Here is a 20,420-nt window from a genome sequence, read left to right on the forward strand (position 1 = left end):
GAACAGTCAGGAGCCACTGAATCTATGCATTATGTAAAAACATTTGCCTCCATCCTCCTTGCACTAAAGACTCATTGTAGATGGGACTGTTGGCATGGGATGCTGTTTGTAATAAGGAATCTGGACAAAAATGCAGAATCCAGTATCCCCTCCCTCCTTTTTCTTTAGCTAAAGTCTGTGCCTCCTTCTCTCACTTCCTCTCTAAGATTCCTATCCCCAATTATTCTATTCTGCAGGAACTGGACTTATAAATGCTATGCTCTGTGTGTGTGTGTACTGTATATATATTTCATGACCCCAGGCCAATCTCAGGCTATAGTCCTTGTTAATTTAGGAAGCTGCGGGCAAAGATGGAAAGCAGGTCACCTCAGCTGCTCATGTTGTGCGAAGACAAGACAGATCGGAGAGAAGCAAGAAGGACAGGAGAGCCAAATGCTGCAATGTTACGGCAGTGGAAATTATTCACAAGCCCACTGTTATGATATATAGGGAAAACCAGGGGGTTTTGTGGTTCCAGAGGGATGTCAGTTGGAGTGGTTTCCTCTTCAGGTCTAACACGTGCAAAATATTTGGGAAGCATTTTCTGGCTGTGAAGTCATGGGCTTTCATGGATAGCATCCATAATTTGTTTAGGGTTTTTCAGGCTATGTAGCTGTGTTCTAGAGGAGTTTCTTTGACATTTCACTGGCATCTGAGACTAGCATCTTCTCACTGACATCTGAGACTAGCATCTTCAGAGAACTCAGATCCCATCATCTCTGAAGATGCCAGCCACAGTGAAACATCAGGAATAAACTCTTCTACAACCCGGCCACATTGCCCTAAAAACCCACAAAAAACTATACATTTTCTAGCTGTTTATTCACATTTGGCATTTTGGACCTTTTTCAAACAGCTCCGAACAACAGCCTCAGCCATCATGGCCAATGGTTAAGGGATGATGGGAGTTGCAAACTGATACATTCAGAATACCAAACTCCACCACCGCCACCCATCCCTAAGGAAATACTCTTACCTGAAACACAGTAAGGATGGCGGTGGGGAAGGTATCAAAGTTGGTGGTTGGTGTTTCATCATTAAAATGAAACCTGGGAAAAGGCAGGACATTGATATTTAGGTGACGACGGAGTAGATAAGACATTGATAATCCAATGACCCCTCTAGTCTTCCATCCTGGTTCTTACATCAGCTCCCTGCCTGCCTTTGAGGGGCTTCCAAGAAGACCTTGAAGTCAACAGACATCCTTTACCTAGAAATTGGTATTCAAAGATCCACAAGAAGTGGCTCCTATTTACTCTTCCAGCCACTAAGGCTGGAGGTTGGCCAAGCCAAAAAGCAACTAAAATTGGCTGGGGCTTCTGGGATCTGAAGTCCAAAACAAATGGTGGACCAAAGTTGGGAACCACTGCCTTACTCCATCAAAAGTAGGTGGTGTCCAGTTGTGGACCTTTCCCAGAAATCTCTAGTGGGATGAAATTGGCCAGTTCTTGCTTTCCAAGCCTGTGAAAGGATTCCCCCCAAAAAACAGAAGTGACCCAAATCCAAAAGCTCTAAAATAGACCTGCCAAGTCCAGATAAGGCCCATAATACCTTTGGTGGGTATGATCAATCATCTCCTCACTAAAAAGGGGGGTGCAAAGAAGCAGCCTTAGGGTGCACATTTGGCTCACCCCAAGCCTATAGTATTTCTTGAGGCACCTTTCTTTCTCTTCCCTGCCACACATGCCATTTGGACATATCCTTTCATGCACTCCAAAACATCGCAAACAACCATCCACAAAGGTATGGCTGAAGGCCCAGCTCAAGAGATTGGCAAAACCTCTCAACTCTCCCAGACCAGTGAAAGAGAGTTTATCCAAAAGAAAGTTGACCTGAGAGCATTTAGGGTTGGACTTACTGTCCTCCAAAGAGCTGCATCCCCAGCAGAGCAAACACAACGATGAAGAGAAAGAGGAGGAACAGCAAGCTGATGATGGACTTCATGGAATTCAGCAAGGAGACCACAAGGTTTCTTAAGGAGTTCCAGTACCTGAGATCCCAAAGCAAAGTCAGCTAAGAAATAAGAGATGGACACGGCAGAACAAAGCTGGAGGCTTCAGCAAAAAAGAAAAAGGAAGGTATACAAAGTTCAAAATGGCAGGGAATGAAGCACGTCCTCATCTCATTTCACCCTCGGTAGTTACACCTCTCCTATCACTCCTTGAGTTTCATGGTTCACTGGGAACCTGAACCCTTACATCCGCCTGTCAGTCCACCACTCTAACAACTCTATACAAAGTGTGCAAAGGCATCTTGTAGCACCTCTGAGACCAAATGAAGGAAAGAAGCTGGTAGCATGTACTTTTGTAGACTTGGGTCTGGTTTTGTTTTTTCAATGTTGGACAGTGCCAGAGAGGCTGCAGTTTATTTAAAAAGTAAATTGTCGTGCCTAGAGGTTCATGGAGAGGCAATTTATTAAATTTTGTTGGCCAAAGTGAAGAGTCTGAAGGGGTTCTGGGCAACAAGAAGAGCCTGGAGGCATCTGCATTGGGTTGCATCTTCTTTAGAGAAGGATGTTGCTCTTTTAGGCTGCCAAGAACAAGTCTCCTGATTCAACAGAAGAATCTAAAGGGAGATTACATTGGCCACCAAAATGGGGACAGAGCATGGTCCAAGTACCATTCATTTGCTGTTATACAAAACTGAGAGAGAAAGGTCAAGGAAGGTTGTCTACTGAAGGACACAATCAGCCTCTCAACTTTTTCCCCATTCCCTTTTTAAACTATGGGGAAAGGGGAATGGAAGACAAAAACGCCATGCTGTGGACATTTGTATTAGGAGAACTAATGAGTCCGAAAATGAAGAAAGAGCCATTAAAGCAATGGCTCCCTTTAATAATCGCACATTAGACAAGGCAAGCCTGCCGTCCAAAAGACTCTCAACACTGGACAATGATTTAAATCCCATTTTATGCAGCAACTATTAAGAGGTTTCTGATTCTAGGCAGCAATTTGTCTGATTCTCCCCCTTCTCGCCAATTATTTCCATCCCTCTCATAATGTCCGGGGGCATAGGCACTTCTTCGAGGCACGGATGCTGGTCTCCATGGCAACCTCCAGGCAGGTCCTCCAGCATCCCAGTATCCATCTCTGGGATGGTCCATAACAGCCCATTCTCCCTCTCAAAATATCAGTTCAAGGGCAGTGAAAAAGTGTGGGAAGTTACTTTTAAATGAAATTGTTAACCATTAGAGTTCCAGGGAGTTCGTTGCCAGGAGAGTTATCATTTTAAAAGTAACTCTTGCCCAGATTCTCAAAAGCGACTGACTTGGATAGTTACTTTTAAATATATATATATATATTGTTATAAGTTCCGAGTTTGTCATGCAAAACACTCTCTCCACCATTTCTAGTCCAGGAGTGACTCAAATCCTATTGTTAATCTAAAGGAAAGGGAACACTAATATGGTGTGTGAGGGCGAACTTAGGATGCATCTGCACTGCTAAAGTAGTGCAGCCTGACATTGCTTTAACTGCCATGACTTCATGTTATGGGATTCTAGGATTGGTAGTTGTTTATTTAGCCTTCTCTTCCATTTTAATACCCACTTCTGTATGTTTTTAATTTTTTTTTTAATTTGTAAAAGCCACTTTGTGTCCCATTTTGTGGGGAAAAGTGGGATGATGATGATGATGATGATGATGATGATGATGATGATGATGATAATAATGGCAAGAGCACACAACAAAAGACCCTTGCATCCAAGAGGCACAAGAGCTCCGCCAATGAACCTGCAACATACTTGGTGACTTTGAAAATCCTCAACAACCGAAGGGCTCTCAACACACTGATGCCAAAGGAGGTGCCAGGCTTCACTGCAGCCCAGATGACTTCAAAGATGCTCCCCACAATCACCTGCAAAAGAAAAACCATACGGTGGGTTGGAGAAAACAAAAGGAAAGATTTGATGCTGACCAGTCCACACTTCTGAAACAGAAGGAGTTACTGTAATTCTGCAGATCTCCTAAATTGGTGCTTGAGTTGTCTAATCCACATTTTGGAAAAGGTACAGTGGGCCCTTGTATCTGCTGAGGTTTGGTTCCAGGACTTCCCATGCAAATCCATGGATGCTCAAGTCCTATTAAATACAAAGGCATAATCAACTGGTGCCCCTTATATAAAGTGGCAAAATCCAAGGTTTGCTTATTGGAATTTATATTTTGGGGGGAATATTTTCAAGCCATGGATGCTTGAATCCATGGATAAAAAAATATGTGGCTATGGAGGACCAACTGTACATGATTTTAGTATTCACGTTCCTGACTGAGACCATCATTGTAGTTCTGTCTGTTGGACTATGACTCTGGGGAACAGAGTTTGAACCTGGGATGGATTTCCGGTCTCATTTCCAGAGAAGCCGCTGCTGTTGCATGCAGTTTTGAGATGATATAGAGGAAGCCTCTGAAGAAGATGATCAAATCTGCCTGATCAGACCACCCCTCCAGTACCTTAACCTCCTTAAGAAATAACAAAGTCAATAAAAGGAGCTAGATTCTGGAAGTGATGCAAAAAGAATTTCAGAGGCCCAGAAGTGTTTTTGCACCTGTAGATAGGACTAGTTTGTGTGGATTCCAGTTCGTAAAGTAAGCTCGCTTCTTACGCAGGTGGTTTTCTCTGCTTCACCTCACCATTTGCATTTCACAAAAACTTTCCATTTTTACCTACTTTGCTTTTTTGCTGGCTCGGCACTTTCTCTTTCTTTCCTTCCCAGCCCCACACAGCCACCCAAGGCACTCGGGAAATAAATATTCACAAGGCTGAAGTTGCAAAAAACTGCAAACCACCATCATTTTAAAGGCGGCCCTTGCTACTTGCAGTGTGAGCGCAGGGACCCAAAGGCTTCCGTGCAAAAGGGCCATTAACACAAAGCCTGGGGAATTCCCCACTGGGCCAACATGACAGTTGAAAAACACCTGATTTGGGGGGGAAAGTGGGGGACGGAGGAGCTGGGAAGAATCATAGCCATCCTAAATGCACAGAGAAATCGGTATGATTCCACTCGGAAATGCAAAAACTAGAAGCAGGGGTACAAGGTAAAGGTGGTGACTATATGGCCAGAAGACCTTGGGGAGATCCAGTGATAGCTGATGGTCATAGTCCTCCTACTTGCATGATATACTTATGGCAACCCTAAGGTGAATCTATCATTGGAGCACCGAATCCACTCCAGGTTTTAATCCATTATAGGTTCGCCTTAGGGTTGCCACAAATTGGAAACCACAGGAGCGGGAAAGCAATATTTTAAAGAATAAATGAGTAAATAGCATGTTTTGTCACACCATGCAGCTACAAAATATTCCCAAGGCCTCTAGAGGTTATAAAGAAGCAATGTGTGGAGGGGAGGAATGAGGGCGATGGGAAACCACACAGGGAGACGGCACGCAATCCCCAGCAGGATTCGCAAATGATGAAGGATGAGCAAAAGATAAAGTGCCTTTCTCCCAATCTGGACCCTACCGACGGCGGGAAGCCGAAGCAGGAGAGCCAATAGACGTTTTTGTGTGCAGCAGTACAGAAGAGAAGCATCTGACCCCAGAGAAGCGGGTGGTGGTTTTCTAAACAGTCTGGTCGAAAACCTTTTGGATAATAACATTGGTGTAACTATGGTAGTGTAGGTGACACCGGGAGGAGAAAGGGCTTGGGGCCAGCAAATTCTAGCGCTTGGAAACTTGGTTTCTGCTTGCCATTGCTGGCTTGTGAGCTTGGCCTCTTTCCACGTGTGATGACCATCTGTGCCTACAGTGGGGCCAGGCCAGCCCCAGGGCTGGAGAAGAAGAAGTGTTTGGCTTTTCGATTTAAAGCTTGCCAATGAAACTGCTAATTAGCATCGGTTTTGCTGGTAGGAGCGGACAGCCGCCAAGGGCGATTTTGCTTTCTGCGTGCAAGAGACATGGCTCAGGCCATGAGAAGGAAACAGCTCTTCCTGAACCCTTCATAAGAAACAGCCATAGCATCTTTTGCTTTTACTGGAAACACAACCGGGACGCCAGAGCACTTTGCAGTTCACAATTCTGCATAGAAGTGGTACCTGCATGTGGCACAGGGTGCATATATCAGCTTCAATATAGCAATGTTTTTGTCATCATGACCAGGAACATAGGCTCCAGTGTGGGGTAGAAACCCTGTGAGATATCTGACGTCATGTGTGCAGGGTATAGAAAGACCATTTTTTTCAGGGGAGGAGAGACAAAAAATGGGTCCAGAATGGTTTAGGCATCATACTATATGGGGTTCAGACAAAAAATGGGTTCAGAATGTATCATGCCTAAACCATTCTGAATCCCATTTTTGTTTTAACTCCATCTAGTATGTTGCCTAAACCAATTGAACCCCACTTTTTGTCTGAAGCCCTTATACTATGAGTATGATATATGTGGTTCAAACAAAAAAAATGGGGTTCAGAATGCTTTAGGCTTAATACTATATGAAACAGGTTTCTGAAACAATGGGTTTTCATAGATAATGACAAAAACAACCCCCATTTAATGCTAAAGAACAACAGCAGTAGCTTTTCAGTTTCATTTCCAGATAGGAAAAGGAAGGAGAAGTACTGAACCAAAATGTCATGTTGAGGATGGAGCAAGCTTGTTTTCTGCTGCTCCAGAGACTAGGACATGGAGCAACGGATTCATGCTACAGGGAAAGAGATTCCTCCTAAACATTAGGTAGAACCTCCAGATGGTAAGAGATGTTCAGCAGTGGACAACACTCCCTTGGAGAGTGGTGGTGTTTCCTTCGTTGGAGGTTTTTAAATGGAGGTTGGATGTGCTTTGATTGTGTATTCCGGCATGACAGGGGTTTGGACTGGATGAACCTTGGGATCTCTTCCCGCTCTATGATTCTACAATTCTTTGTCACTAAAAAGATGTCAGACAACATCTGGAGAGCCACAAGTTCTAAGGACAGTCCCTCCCTCTAAGGACAGCTGCTGGACAACTGGTCACAACCCTTAGCCATGGAGACAGCATATTGAAGGTCAATATTCTACAGACATGGATTCCACTTGTCTCTTCTTACCCCAAAGTCAAAGCAATTGAAGGAGGAGTGGAAATAGTTCCTTGGGCCCAAGCCGTACATCTTCAGGGACATCTCAGTGAGGAATAAGCCAAGGAAAACAAACTCAGCAAAATCTAAAAGAAAGCAAGAGGAGGAGGAGGAGAAGCTCAATTGCCATAATTTTGGCCCCAAAACCTGCCCTTGACATGAGGCTGACTTACAGTTGAGTACATATAGTAATTAAACAGAAACATTAAGCTGTCTTATACTGAGAACCTTTTCAAATTACACATGATTCATTGTTGTGGCAACATATGGCAATGATTTTAATTGTTTTATCATAGTCTGATGTATTATTATTATTATTATTATTATTATTATTATTAATATAGCATCTGATGGAATCCTGGGATTTTCAGTTTAGGAAGAGTACTTATAATTCTCAGACAGAGAGCTCCAGTGCCTCACCTTAATAACAATCCCAAATTCCATAGGATGCAGCTATGGCAGTTAAAGTGGAATTACAATGCAATATTTTTGCATTGCGCATGGGCCCAAGATGGTCCCAGGTGCTGTTCCCACACCAAAAACCTCCACAGTTTGGCTGGGATGGCATTCTGGAAGAGTTCTTTGTGCCACCCATGATGCTGGCAGCCATTGCCCTCTCAGATCTGTGTATAAGTACAACAAATAGGATTTAACATAAGTATGTTAAATCTGCATAAGCAGCATTAAATGGGATCACAGTCTATGTGCAAGAGAGAGAGAGAGAAACGCTAAACTGAAACAGAAGTCTTCATGGGTGGCGAAAGGATGAGATGATGTGGCGGTCCAAGACTGTGGCATCCTATAGATGAATCTGTGGCCCTTGACTCTTCCAACCTCTCTTTTTTTAGTTAAGACCCCCATGGCAATCTGTGTGCCAACTTCTGGAAGACTCCAAGGGCAGAAAACTGCCCTCCGAACCTGCCACTGCTTTCCATCCTGATGTAAGAGGATGCCGGTCCTAGATGCATCCATCTCCATCCAGGTATCATCATCCATCCACCTCCCTTTCAGCTGATGGATCAGGTTCCAATCTGACACTGGCCAGCCATTGTAACGGGAAAAAATTGCAATTCTGTGTCACTTGTCCATTCCTAGATTTAATTTAGCCTTCTCTTAGAAGGAGCATTTCATAATACAACTGGATGGGAGGAAGGGAGGACAGAGGGAGGGCTCGCTATAAATTGTTTAATCTAATTTTTTGCTGTTGTTTATAAAAGATCGTACTCATTAAAAAAGGCCACGCCAGTCCCTCTCTCCCCGGTACATTCGAATTAGACAGTTAGCGGCTCTTCGTTTGTCAGTCACCGACAAATTAATGCCATTTCTATGCTGTCACGAAGGATCAGATCCTGGGAGCACACTTCAGAGAGGCCGGCTTCTCCAATTTTGCACTCTCCAGGTGTGTTGGACAACAAATCCCATCATTCACCAAACCCGATAGTCCAACACATTTGCAAGGCACAGGCTGGGGAAAGTGTGATAAAGACCCAGCCTTCTCCCTGCCTGGGAAAGAGGACTCCAAACATGCCTCCCTTCTTTCCCCAAAGCACGTATCTAATATATTCAAGCCAACATAAATAAGCGTGCTTGTTTTGAAGCTTTCCCTGCTCTGCATATTGATATCCACAGGGAGAGCCAGGCTGCAACTTCAAAGGCAAAAACAGGATCATCAAGACTTTAATTGCATACTGGAGACATCCAGAGCCTGGCTGAAAGGAGCTGTGCACTGCCGGTTTTGCCCATTAAAAGCTACATCCAGATACTTGTCTTAACTAGAGTAGATGCATTTAATCCATTGCTGAATGGAACATCAGCACTGATGGAAATCCCATTGATTCCATAGGAGATTAGATAGATAGATAGATTCTATGGAATCAATGAGTTTCCATCAGTGCTGATCAATTATATATAATTTGAAATTCTAGATAAAATAAAAGTTAAGTAACATAATGAGCGCATGTGGTTTAGTGGTTTACATGTTGTACCAAGACCCTGGAGACCAGGGTTGAAATCCCAACTGAGCCATGGAAGCCCATTGGGTGACACTCTCAGCCTTAGAGGATGGCAATGGCAAACGTCCTACAAAGAAACCTACCAAGAAAGCGCCATGACAGTTTCAACTTCTATCTTCAAACAGCTTTCCTTTCCCACATTAGGAAGGTGTTCAAATCACTTGCTCATTAAATGCACATAAAGCACATAGGCATGAGACTACAAACCATTCTTCCCCTTTTACTATAGTGGGGAGTGGTGCCCATCCAAAAATCACAAAACAGATCCTCTTGGGGCAGTCTGCAGGTTTTTACTGAGACATGAAATGATTTTTTTTTTCACTATTCATTTCTCTTTTCTTTCCCTCAAAACCCCAGCAGCTCTCTTTTCAAAGTGCTCAAAACAGTCAGATGCACCAAGCTGAGAAAGCTAATCAGAGCATTTCAACAAACAGAAAAGTGGAGGGGGGAAAGAAGACAAAGAGATTGGGAAGGGAGGGGGACAATCAATGCAGACCCCACAGGCTCTCAGCAGCTGCGAAGTTAATTTGTAACGTAATTAAATTCTCCCCAGAGGGAGAGAAGTGATTGAATTAGAGGCGCCCCAATCCCGCTTAGGGTGCTGTCAATCCTCCGAGAGCAAACGCGAAGGCTCCCTTCCCTACCAAAGATCACACATCTTGTCTAGAGTCCAATTACAAAAACCATCCATGACATTGTCTCATTAGAGGTGGCCGTGTCTACTTCATTTGCACTGCCCCTGAAAAGCTTGGCTGTGAACAGATGCTAAAAGACCTGTCCTCCCCTCTCTCTCATATCACTTTAAGGGCTTCTTCTTTCCTGTTGAAGTTGTCTAGGTGTTTGTGGGTTTCACTGGCTTCCCTGTTGCATTCTGACCTGATGGTTGTTGGCATGGTCCAGAATTTAAATAGGAATAGGAAAAGAATAGGAAAAGACAAAAATATATATATACAGTGCGCCCGCGTCATATGCGGGCACGCTTTATGCAGCTTTCAGCATACGCTGAAAGCCACACTGGGAGAAGAGGTGGTGCGTCCCATAGGGAATAATGGGGCATGCTCCCTGGCACACATGTCCAACTACGCCGCAGCATGTATGAGTCCCATTCATTTAAATGGGGCTCGAGCATAAGCGGAATTCACTTTATGCGGGGAAGTCCGGAATGGATCCCCCGTGTAAAGAAAGGGCAGACTGTAGTGCAAAACTCAAAGGAAATAAAGGAATGTCTAAAATCAAGAAGTATGGTGGCTAAAGCAGCAAATCAAAGAAGACCCTCTTTAGAATCAGGAAGAAAGACCAATGACCAATTTAATCAAATACTGGAGGCCATAAAAAGCTCACAGTTGGAAATTAAGCAAGAGATAAGAGATTTAAGAGAAGAGATGACACAGGAACTAAAATGCAAGACAAGCCTAATTAGAGAAGACCTGGATAAACTCAATAGAGATACTGGGAAAATCACTGGCAAAATAGAGAAACTGGTCTGCAGGGTCTCTCATGTCCCTTGATTCATGTTTGAACGCTGCATTTGGTGGTCCCTATGTAGGGAAACTCTGAACCACGCCAACAACTATCAGGTCAGAATGCCATTGAAATCCACAAACACCTGGACACCTTCATCAACAAAGAAGAAACCCTTAAATGAAACAGAGGCGGGATACACACCGCCATTTAGTACGTATACAATACGTACTAGGGTTAGGAAGGGGCGGTGCTTCTGCACCCCCCTAACCCTAGTACGTATTGTATACGTACAAGATGGCGGCGCCCCTTCTACATGGGCGCCGCCATCTTTACGTACTGGACGCACAGCGTCCAGACGTGTCGCGCCGCTTGTGACGTAGCGAGCGCGCCCCTGGCGCCTCGCTACGTCGCAAACGCGACTTTAAAAGAAGCTCCATTTTGGAGCTTCTTTTTCGGTCCGCGCGGGAGTCGGTCCGTGTGAAGGCTCCGGCTCCCCCGCGGACCTACTGGCGGCGGCGGCAGACCGACGCAAAGCGGCGGTCTGTACCCCGCCAAAGTTTGGCTACCAGTCCTGGAAAACACCAAAATGAAGACCCAGCAAATGCAAATGAAAACTACTCTGGGTCAGGGGTAAATAGACACCAGGAGGCCTTGCCATTCAACAAAAGACCAACACACAGCTTAACATGTAAATCATTTCCTCTCAAACAATGGTCATACAGTATATATAAATACCCCACTCACTCCCAGGTCAGCATTCTCTGAAGACGCCAGCCACAGATGCTGGCGAAACGTCAGGAATAAACCCTTCCAGAACATGGCCACAGAGCCCCCCAAACCCATAAAAAACATCTATGATGGTTGCTTGGGATTAAATGGATGATTGTCCACACCACTGTATTTCCAGTTTCTATGTATGGTTGTGAAAGATGGACAGGGAAGGAAGATGATGGTAAGACAACCAACACATTTTAAAACTGGTGCCAAAACGTCAAATAAATGTGTCCTAGAGCAATTAGAAGCCAAAATGACTAAACTGACGTTAAACTAAGTTGACCTAGAAGCCAAGATTATTAAACTGAGACTGTCAGATATCATGAGAAGGCACAACTCTTTAGGAAAGACAATAGTGCTTGGTAAGGAAGAAGGCAATCAGAAAAGAGAAGGACTGCATTACTATCAAGAAAGCCACAGCACTGAGTTTGCAAGACCAGGCCAGGGATGTCAATATCAGGGTGATTTGGAGGTCTCTTGTTCATAGGGTCACCATAGGTTGAAGTTGACTTGATGGCAGTTAACCACAACAATGTGAACGCAAGCAAATGGTCTTACTCAAGAGAAATTGCATCCAAATTTTCCCTGGAGACCTCACATCATTGAGGGTTATATATTCTGAGCCATGGCAGCAGGCCCTTCACAAAAGTTACACGCTGCTTCAAAGTTGTGAATACCATTGTCTTGCTTTCAGAAGCAGCCAGACTTTGGCTTTCTTGCAACAAAAACACACCAGCATCAGCTGCCATTTCCAGTTCACCAGTCAGGATACCAGTAAGCTTCCTCCACTCTCTCTGTTCTCTCTCATCTCCCTATTCTTCCCCCCTTCTATTGCTACACATACCCTATATAATTTTTCACTCAATTTGTAATTAACAAGAACATTCTTCCTGACACCAGCTGGGAGATGAATATCTCCTCATAAAGTTCTCTTCTTTAAACACGCCGTGGAAAGCAGTTCTGTGCAAGCAACGTCTGCTACTAATGGCTCCTTTCTTGCAGATGCTGGCGGTGGGGAGACAGTGGAAGACCAATGGCATTTCTTAGCCACTTAGCCCCGAGCGAAATGAGAGAGATGGATGTAAGGCAGAGCAAACTCAACAATCTGTCCTCACAGCCTTGCTATTCCCAGGGTTTGCACGGAACAAGGAGCCGGCGAAAGCTGGAGACAACGGCTTCCAGTTTTGCTCTCAATCTCACAATAAAAAGGAAAGGTTTTGATGGTTTCTTTTCCCCCTCCTGTTTGCACATCCCTTGTTATGAATTTGGTTTTCTCTAGAGTCCTATGAATAAAGGCTGGCATCCTAGTAGTCAACTGCAATACCACAAACCAGATGTGGGACTGTGTCAGTGTTTCCTATGGTCCAAATCAGGAGGATGACAACTTCAGAAAAGTCAGCTTCAGTAGTTAAAACTCAGTAAACCTTTATTAAGAAACAATAGCTCCTGACAATTTGTATTGTCAGAACTGACCAACAAACATTAAAATTGTCTAAGTAAACTGCATATAGTTTCAGACCTTAAGTGGGCTTCATTCTCATTTGTTATTATTAATAAACTCAGTTCTCTTTCCTTCCTCACATCAACCCTTTTCCTTTGATAGATCCAGACGCTTTCCCATAAATGTTCTTGTGCACACTCATTTCCTTTTTTGCATTATCTCAACATCTGCGTCCATTATCCTACTTTACTATACTCTTCCCCTGGGTCCACCAGCTTTCTATGATGGTACGGATAAATGGCCAAAGCAACCCAAGGCCTTACTTACACAGTGCAGTGGTGAGCCCCTCTGGCTGGTCGTAATGCACAATGGCGACACACATGGTATTGAGCGCCACCACACAGAGGACCATCCAGTAGAAGCTCTGAGCTTTCACCATGCGCCGGATGAAGAACCGAAACATCTTTTCTTTCCTACGGAAGTAGGAGGAGCTCTCATTTTTGCCACTCTTCAGACTGGCCCGGGCAAACGGAGACCCTATAAGCATTGGGAGGGTAAAAAGTCAAATCACTGCATATAGGAAGCTAAACCCAAAGAGACAAGGACAGTATTAAACTATGATCACAATGTAAAACAGCCGTACCATCCTTGCGGTAAGAAGCAATTAATTACAAGCAATTGGTTATGTACAACAAGTTACTCTTCTTTGCTGAGGCACATTAGTCTGGGGATACTGCTGAAACTACTTATTTTTATTTAATGCAACAAAAGTTTTGTACAGCAAATTTTGGAGATGCTTAGTTTTCGGAAGTGTTTATGTGGTTCTTGCAAACAATATATAGGGAATTAACAACCCACTTGTCCTGTTAATGGTCAACGTGAGGCCCCTGCTCTGCAAGTCAGCACATTTCCAAGCCAGCTTGCAGTCATTTGTTAAGCTTCCCACCAGCATCGCAGCACCAGAGAAATGATCAATATTAAAATGCCATAAGCTAAGCACTGCTTTAATTTGTTTAAATCCACCGAGCTAAGCCTAATGTCAGTCCCCAGTGAGATGAAGAGGTCTATTCGGTCCCATTGATTCCAGTGGGTCTATTCTAGTTAGGATTGCTTTTGGATCTAGCCCAACGTTCCCCAGAAGTAGGGCTCTGCACCTTTCCCGTCACTAACAGAATGAAGGTTTTCTATTGGATCTGGATTGCCGCATTAGACCAATTCGGTTTATTTTGTTGATTAGAAACTTTCCAAAATTAGCTTCTTTTTCATACATATGACAGAAAGACCTGATACTCTAAAAATGAATTTAGGGGGAAGCAAACATGACAGACACATCCATCACAACAGAAGGCTGGGAATGCTTAATTCCTTAAAAGTCTGGTTTTGAATGGCTACATATTCCACTAGGATAGGTGCTGGAATAGGGCTGTCGGCTCTTGGTGGTGGGGCTTCCCCACCTCTAAGAGTCTCCTCTTCATCCTTTACACCTATATGGCAGGCTGGAAAAACATGATCCTCCCCCATGCAGGGAATTCCTGTACTTCTTGAGTTTGGCTGGTGCAGATGGCAGAGAATTTAATTTGCATTGAAGAATATGCTCAGGTTTTCTAATCACATCTCTGGGATGGAGCATGCATGAAGCTTTTTAAGAAATCCAGTGTGGGAGGGAGTGCAACCATCTGATTTTCCCATCCTTAGTTCTGTTCCCAGGGCAACAAATAGCCCCATGTCAGAGGGGCTGGAGGATTTGCTTTGAGTTTCAATGTGAATCGCAGTGGAGCCAGACAAGGGGCTGAACCAATTGGGGGACAGGCACTTTGAAAAAGTTCCTTTAAAGTTCAAAAACCTGGAGCAGATTCACCACCCAAGTGGTATGGGATGACGCCAACCACTATTTCTTCATTCACTCGGAGCAAGTTATGAAGCTAAGCAAGGTCGGATCTGGTGAAGACTTGGATGGGAGATCAACAAGGAATGCCAAATTGTAGGCTGTATTTCAGAGGAAGGCAATGCCAACAACCTCAGAGTATTCCTTGCCTAAGAAACCCCTATGGAATTCATTGGGTTGCCGTAAGTCAATAGGTAACCTGAAAGCACATGGTGTCATGCCATCCAGGACTCTGGGATGGACTGTGGGTCAGAGAATGAAGGCTCTGATAGAGAGCCTGAAAGCCCAGAGAACATGCCAGGTCTTCAGCCACAAGAACGAAGTCTCCAGAAGCCACAAGAGCAGAGTTCCCAGCAGTTACAACCCTCAGAGGGAGAGTCAGACTTACCAATACCTACCCCCATGGAGAGACATTAAGACAAAGAAAGTCATGGACACCTGCAGAGCTTATATATAAAGCATGCAGCAACTAGGCAGAACCTACAAGATCTAGGTGGACTATAAATAACCCAGCACCTGCCTTGGAAAAGTGTGGCTGACAACCAACCTCCCTTGGATGAAGCTACATCGGTGCCATGTTCCATGTTTCCCTTGAACTCCGCCTGGACTTCTGACTGCTCTTGCGAACAATCCTTTGGATTGCCTACCTGGACTGCATACTGAACTATAAATGACTTGGACTGGACTGGGCTGGACTGAACTACCTCTGTTTCTCAGATGACATCTTGTTGAGCTTGGATTCTCGCTCCCTATAACTCTGTGAAACTCTCTGCTTGCACGCTGGGAGTCTGGTTTGCTTCCCAAGGGCAAAATAAGACACACACAGAGACACACAAAGCAGTCTACAACCTAGCATTGGGTGGCCCAGCTGGGGAAACAATTTGTCTGAGCAACAGCTTGGTTTGTTGAACCTCTGGCTTACCAACAGAGCAAACATCCGTGAAGTGGTCCTCTCCCTCTTCCGCGTGGATTAGGTCATTTTTGCTCTTCTTGATTGTTGCTCTTTTCAATACTGGATGCAAAAGAAAGGGGTGGGAGAGAAGAAAAAGAAAGGATACCAAAGGGGCCCATCAGTATGCAGCCGTAGATAAGCCCAAGCTCACAGCAGCCCAAATTGCCTCTTCATCCAAGGTGGAGTTCATAGCAGCTTCACAACACTAGCCATTATAATTCAATCATGACAGCACCGGCTTCCCTTATAAGCCCTTATACCAAAGATCATTAGTCGTTTTAGCTATGCTCAGCCTCCTCCATCTTTCCATGAAAACTTTAGGAGAGAAGGAGGGGGAAATAATCGAGAAAAGCAACAAAGCAACATCTTACGCCAGCACTAAGACACTACACGGTGTGGTGATCACACACTATTTACTCAGCAGAAAGGGCTCAAACTCAAAAGTCTGAATGACCAAAACTCTCACTAAAGATCTTGCTAACCCCTTTGCTGACATCAGTTCCCAATGCAGAATTAAACTATGGAAGTCAACGCCACTATCTATATAGTGATGGCCACCATTTGGATGGCTGTTAAAGGGGCCTTCGATAAACCGGGGAGGACTAAGTCTATCAGTGGCTACCAGTAATGATAAGGAAATAATATCCCAGAGATATAGAAAAGAAAAGGTGTCACAGAAAAGGTGTTTTTTTCAGCTCAGGAAGCAGATTAACTGCACAGAAAACAACATTCCTGTACAGAGAATGCTGTTTTCTGTGAACAAAAAAACCCCAACTTCTTGAGAATGATGGGGATTGCATCCCCACTGCCTGTGAAGGGGCACATATTCCCCATTCTTCCTACCAGGGGTCATTTTGCACATAGTCATTACTGAAACCACCTCTCTGTTCCTTGGGAAGTGCTCAGAGTCCTGAAAAATCTGTCTTTCTTGCTTCTTAATTCTGTTTTTAGCTCACTAGAGTGGACATTTGTCCCTGCCTGTCACTCCCTCTCACTTGCAGTCTCTTTCTTTGCCTGTCTTTTCCAGATTTGTCACCATATCTCTTCCTCCAGACTCTATCAGACTGGAGACAACTTGATCGTTCTGTCCCTCCTTGGAGACAGCCACGTCAGCATGGATGCCACCTCTGCCAACCCTTGAACCTTCAACCAGAAATTGTGGTGGGACTAGGAAGGAAAGGCCCTATGGAGCTCCAGAGATGAAAACTGCACGTCATGCCCTCTAAAACCCTGACAAGTTGCCGTCCACTCACTGTTACAGCTGCCGCCGCTGCTAATCTCCACCGTTGCCGTGCCTCGCAGTATTGGGCCTTCAGAAGTGGCCCTCCCTGACCGTGATCAGGAGGAGAAAGGAAAACAACAAGAATAACAGAGGAAAGAGAGAGGGTAGGAAGGAGAGGAGACACGAGAGGGTGAAAGACGGAAGAGGGAAGAGTTTTAACTGCACTTTCACCAACTGCAATATCTTTCGAGCTTGATGTCAACAGGAACAGCAGAATGGTCCCCTTTCTCTCTCTTGGCAAGAGGAGCATGCAGTCCTGCAACCCTAAAGACCTGAGCTTTGAGGAAATGGTGAAAATAAAATGTGTCTGTCTGGGACTGGTTTGGATCACCACACCTTGTTATGTCTTTTTGCTTATATGGGTCCGATTCAGAACCCTTGGCTCTTTGGGTGGGCCTCCAACCCAAAATGTGTCTCCCCAGCTCTCTCCATGCAAAAGATGGCAGATCACCTTGTACAAACAGTGAGTGGATCGCTTTACACAAACAACAAAAATGTGCTCCAAGAAAAATGGCAGCCCAACCTCCAGACATTTCAGGGATGCTCGACTTGTTATGTGGCCACTGTCTTTCCCAAAGCTACACCCAAGTTTCTTTGAGAGCAAACACAAAGTGGGATGGGTTGATGTCTATCCTTGGTGCCTTTTCTAGGAAACCAGCTAACTGCAGACTCCCAACACATGTCCACTTCATCTTTACAGGTGTCCACCTAAGCCTTCATTAGGGACCTTCTGTGGGGAACATCATGTGCCACAAACAATCATAGTGCAAAGTGACCATCCAACTCGAGATAGACGTGGGCTCCTAGCTCACTCAAGGAAGAGGACATGACCCCTTTCCTTGGAATTCACAGAGATGGACACAGCATATGACAGAGGGACACTGGACAAATTAACCTACCATCCAGGGGGGACTTCTCTTCGGCATTCTTGTCTTCCTCTGCTAACATTACTTCCTCTGAAAACACAGGGGGGAAGAAACAGCATTTACAACCATGGATAAAACGTCTATACTGAGCCAGAAAATGTTCAGTCCAAGGGTGAGCACACCATAAAATACTCATCTGGAAGAGACCACTTTTTGCATTTTTAAAAAGTATTATTTTCCATATTTGCAAGTCCGATAAATTCCGCCCCGTGGGTCCTGGGAGCAGAAAAGCAGCCTCCATAACCTCTGTAGTTCCCCACCTCTCTGCAAGCTAAAGACCGATTTTGAGAGAGACAGACACTTGTATTAATTTGTATTGGGGGGGGGATGGTCTGGAAAAAGGGCTAGTAATTGATGTTCCGTGAGCCTAGCAATTAGATTAAGGGTGAGGCTAGCAATTAGATTGGAGAGTGGAAGGCTAAACAAGCCTCTCTGAGATTCAAGAGCATCGAGGCTTTGATTGTCCCAGCAAAACCATAGCATTAAAGAAAAGGGTAGGAAATTCACCCAGGGGTCATCTAGTTGATACTGATGACTGTGCTTATAATATGAGTGAAACAAACGTTTGGGAAGTGATCCCTATAGTCCTCGTTCCATGAAATAGAATCCCAAATTACAATTGGGCGGGTTAAGGTTAGAGAGAGGGGGACCCTAAATTTGCTTATAGATCTCAGATTTGCATTAAAATGTATGGGATGAGAGCCAGCGTAGTAGTGGTTGGAGCATTGGAGACCAGGGTTTGATTCCCAACTTGGCCATGAAACCCACTGGGTGACCTTGACCAAGTCTCACACACTCTCAGCCTCAGGGGACAGTGACGGCAACGGCAAACCTCATCTGAACACACCTTGCCAAGAAAACCCTATGATAGGTTCACCTTAGGGTTGCCGTAAGTCTTGAAGTCACACAACAGCATCAGCCTAAGAGTAACTATCAAGTTTGGCCAAACATGGACAAGAAATGTCCAATCCAGACCAAAAATGAAATAAACTCAAAGTGTTTGTTCAGGAGGTACTCAAAGCAGTTGGCAGATAGGCTCTAAAACCTTACTGTACTTCTTATTTTGGTCTTGTTAGATAACTAAGCAGATTTGGCGACCCTACAATCCAGCACACAGATTTGTCCCACCAAACAAACAAATGAATAGGCAAGCACTTTAAACTACAGCGCAATGTTGTTGTGTGCCTTCAGGTTAATTCTGACTTTTGGTGACCCTTTCGTAGGGTTTTCTTGACAGAAAAGGGTTGCCGATGCTTTCCTTTAAGGCAGAGAGAGTGCGACTTGGCCAAAGTCACCCAGTACATTTCTGTGTCTGAGTGCGGATTTGGCCCTTTGGTACAGTGCTCAAATCACTGTACCAAACACCCATTCAATTTGCTTGGCAAAAGTTATTCAAAGGAGGTTTGCCTTCCTTTAGAGATGAGAGAGTGTGACTTGCCCAAGTGTCCTGGAGTCCTAGTCCAAAACTCAGACCATTAACATCATGTCAGCTGATGTATAATATAAATGAACTAAACTCTTGGAAAAGAGAGATGAGAGATGTTTACTGCTCGGCTTTCTTCCCTTCTTTTGTTCACCTAGATGAGAAAGGGAAGGCAGACATCCCCATCCACCTCCAGGGAATCATTCTGACAATGGACCAGAGTCCTTTGGTAACAGCAAGACTTCTTCTACAAGGAACAAGCAAAACACATGGCATGCTGGTTGTGATCAGCAAGGTGCCTGTTTAAAAATTAATAAGCAACTGGCAGGAGAGACAACCCTCAAGGTGTGCGAATGCTTTGGCATTGGAGACAGATCACTAATTTAGTGTCAACGGTTGCTATGTAGTAATAATACCTTACCCCCATACCCAGTTTGTTTATTTATTATGTTAATATGCCTGACCACAAAGTCCTATTCTGCTACTCATCAGATGTAGAGGTGACCCTGGGTTCTGAAAGATCTTGCAGGTTCTTCTAGGCTGGTAAGGCTTTGGGTATGATCTAATTGGCAGACAGCGTGTCTGTTGTCTAAGGACCAACCGGGCTTAACATAGAGAGGACCATCACTGGAAGATGGGCACCAAGTGATGAACTGGCTACGAACACAATTACATGGGGAATAGGAGTGCTGCAGATCGCGCTGATTAAATTCTCCATCAGTGACACTGCGGCGTTAATATACTTCCTTTCAGTAAAATTAATGCATACATCTCTTTTATTGAAAAGCTGTCACTCGGGTTTAGGTTTTGTGCTCATCCTTTCATTGGCATTGATAGCGATCCACCCGGCTAGGCAGCCTTACCGGGAGCTGTCCAATGAGACAGAGATCAGAAGAGCAGCCAGTCAAGGAACCAGAAAAAGCAAAGAAAGATTAGACGTTGCTTCTGGATTAGGTATTTTGATGGTTGCTTCTGCTGCACCAATCCCAGAGTCAGCAGGGTCCTGGTCCCCATGGGAGGATCAGGTGTTTTCCTCAGGAGGAGGGCACAGACAAAGATGGCAGGTGAGTACCTGACATAGGAGTCCTGAGGTTCCAGTAGGAAACACTGTTGAGCCACCAGTAGCATTTATATGGCTCTCATCCTATACAGCTCAGTGTAGCATAGCAGTTCTGCAT

At 44.5% G+C, this 20,420-nt stretch overlaps 1 protein-coding gene across 7 annotated transcripts in view; it reads right to left on the bottom strand.

Annotated features, from left to right (window-relative positions):
* LOC121936315 (voltage-dependent N-type calcium channel subunit alpha-1B-like) overlaps positions 1-20,420 on the bottom strand; it is a 167,238-nt gene that overhangs the window by 66,351 nt on the left and 80,467 nt on the right. For 5 of the 7 annotated variants that reach the window (XM_042478447.1, XM_042478446.1, XM_042478445.1 and 2 more), the window contains exons 9-16: positions 17,793-17,849; positions 16,865-16,939; positions 15,582-15,671; positions 13,102-13,311; positions 7,057-7,169; positions 3,782-3,894; positions 1,898-2,029; positions 1,016-1,088 (exon numbers count right to left, since the gene is read on the bottom strand). In XM_042478447.1, the coding sequence (XP_042334381.1) occupies positions 1,016-1,088; positions 1,898-2,029; positions 3,782-3,894; positions 7,057-7,169; positions 13,102-13,311; positions 15,582-15,671; positions 16,865-16,939; positions 17,793-17,849 (863 nt within the window). The remainder of the gene's footprint in view (positions 1-1,015; positions 1,089-1,897; positions 2,030-3,781; positions 3,895-7,056; positions 7,170-13,101; positions 13,312-15,581; positions 15,672-16,864; positions 16,940-17,792; positions 17,850-20,420) is intronic. The other 2 variants (XM_042478448.1, XM_042478450.1) reach the window with 1 other exon arrangement.

Source organism: Sceloporus undulatus, chromosome 7 (assembly GCF_019175285.1).
Source record: "Sceloporus undulatus isolate JIND9_A2432 ecotype Alabama chromosome 7, SceUnd_v1.1, whole genome shotgun sequence".
Taxonomy (NCBI): Eukaryota; Metazoa; Chordata; class Lepidosauria; order Squamata; family Phrynosomatidae; genus Sceloporus; species Sceloporus undulatus.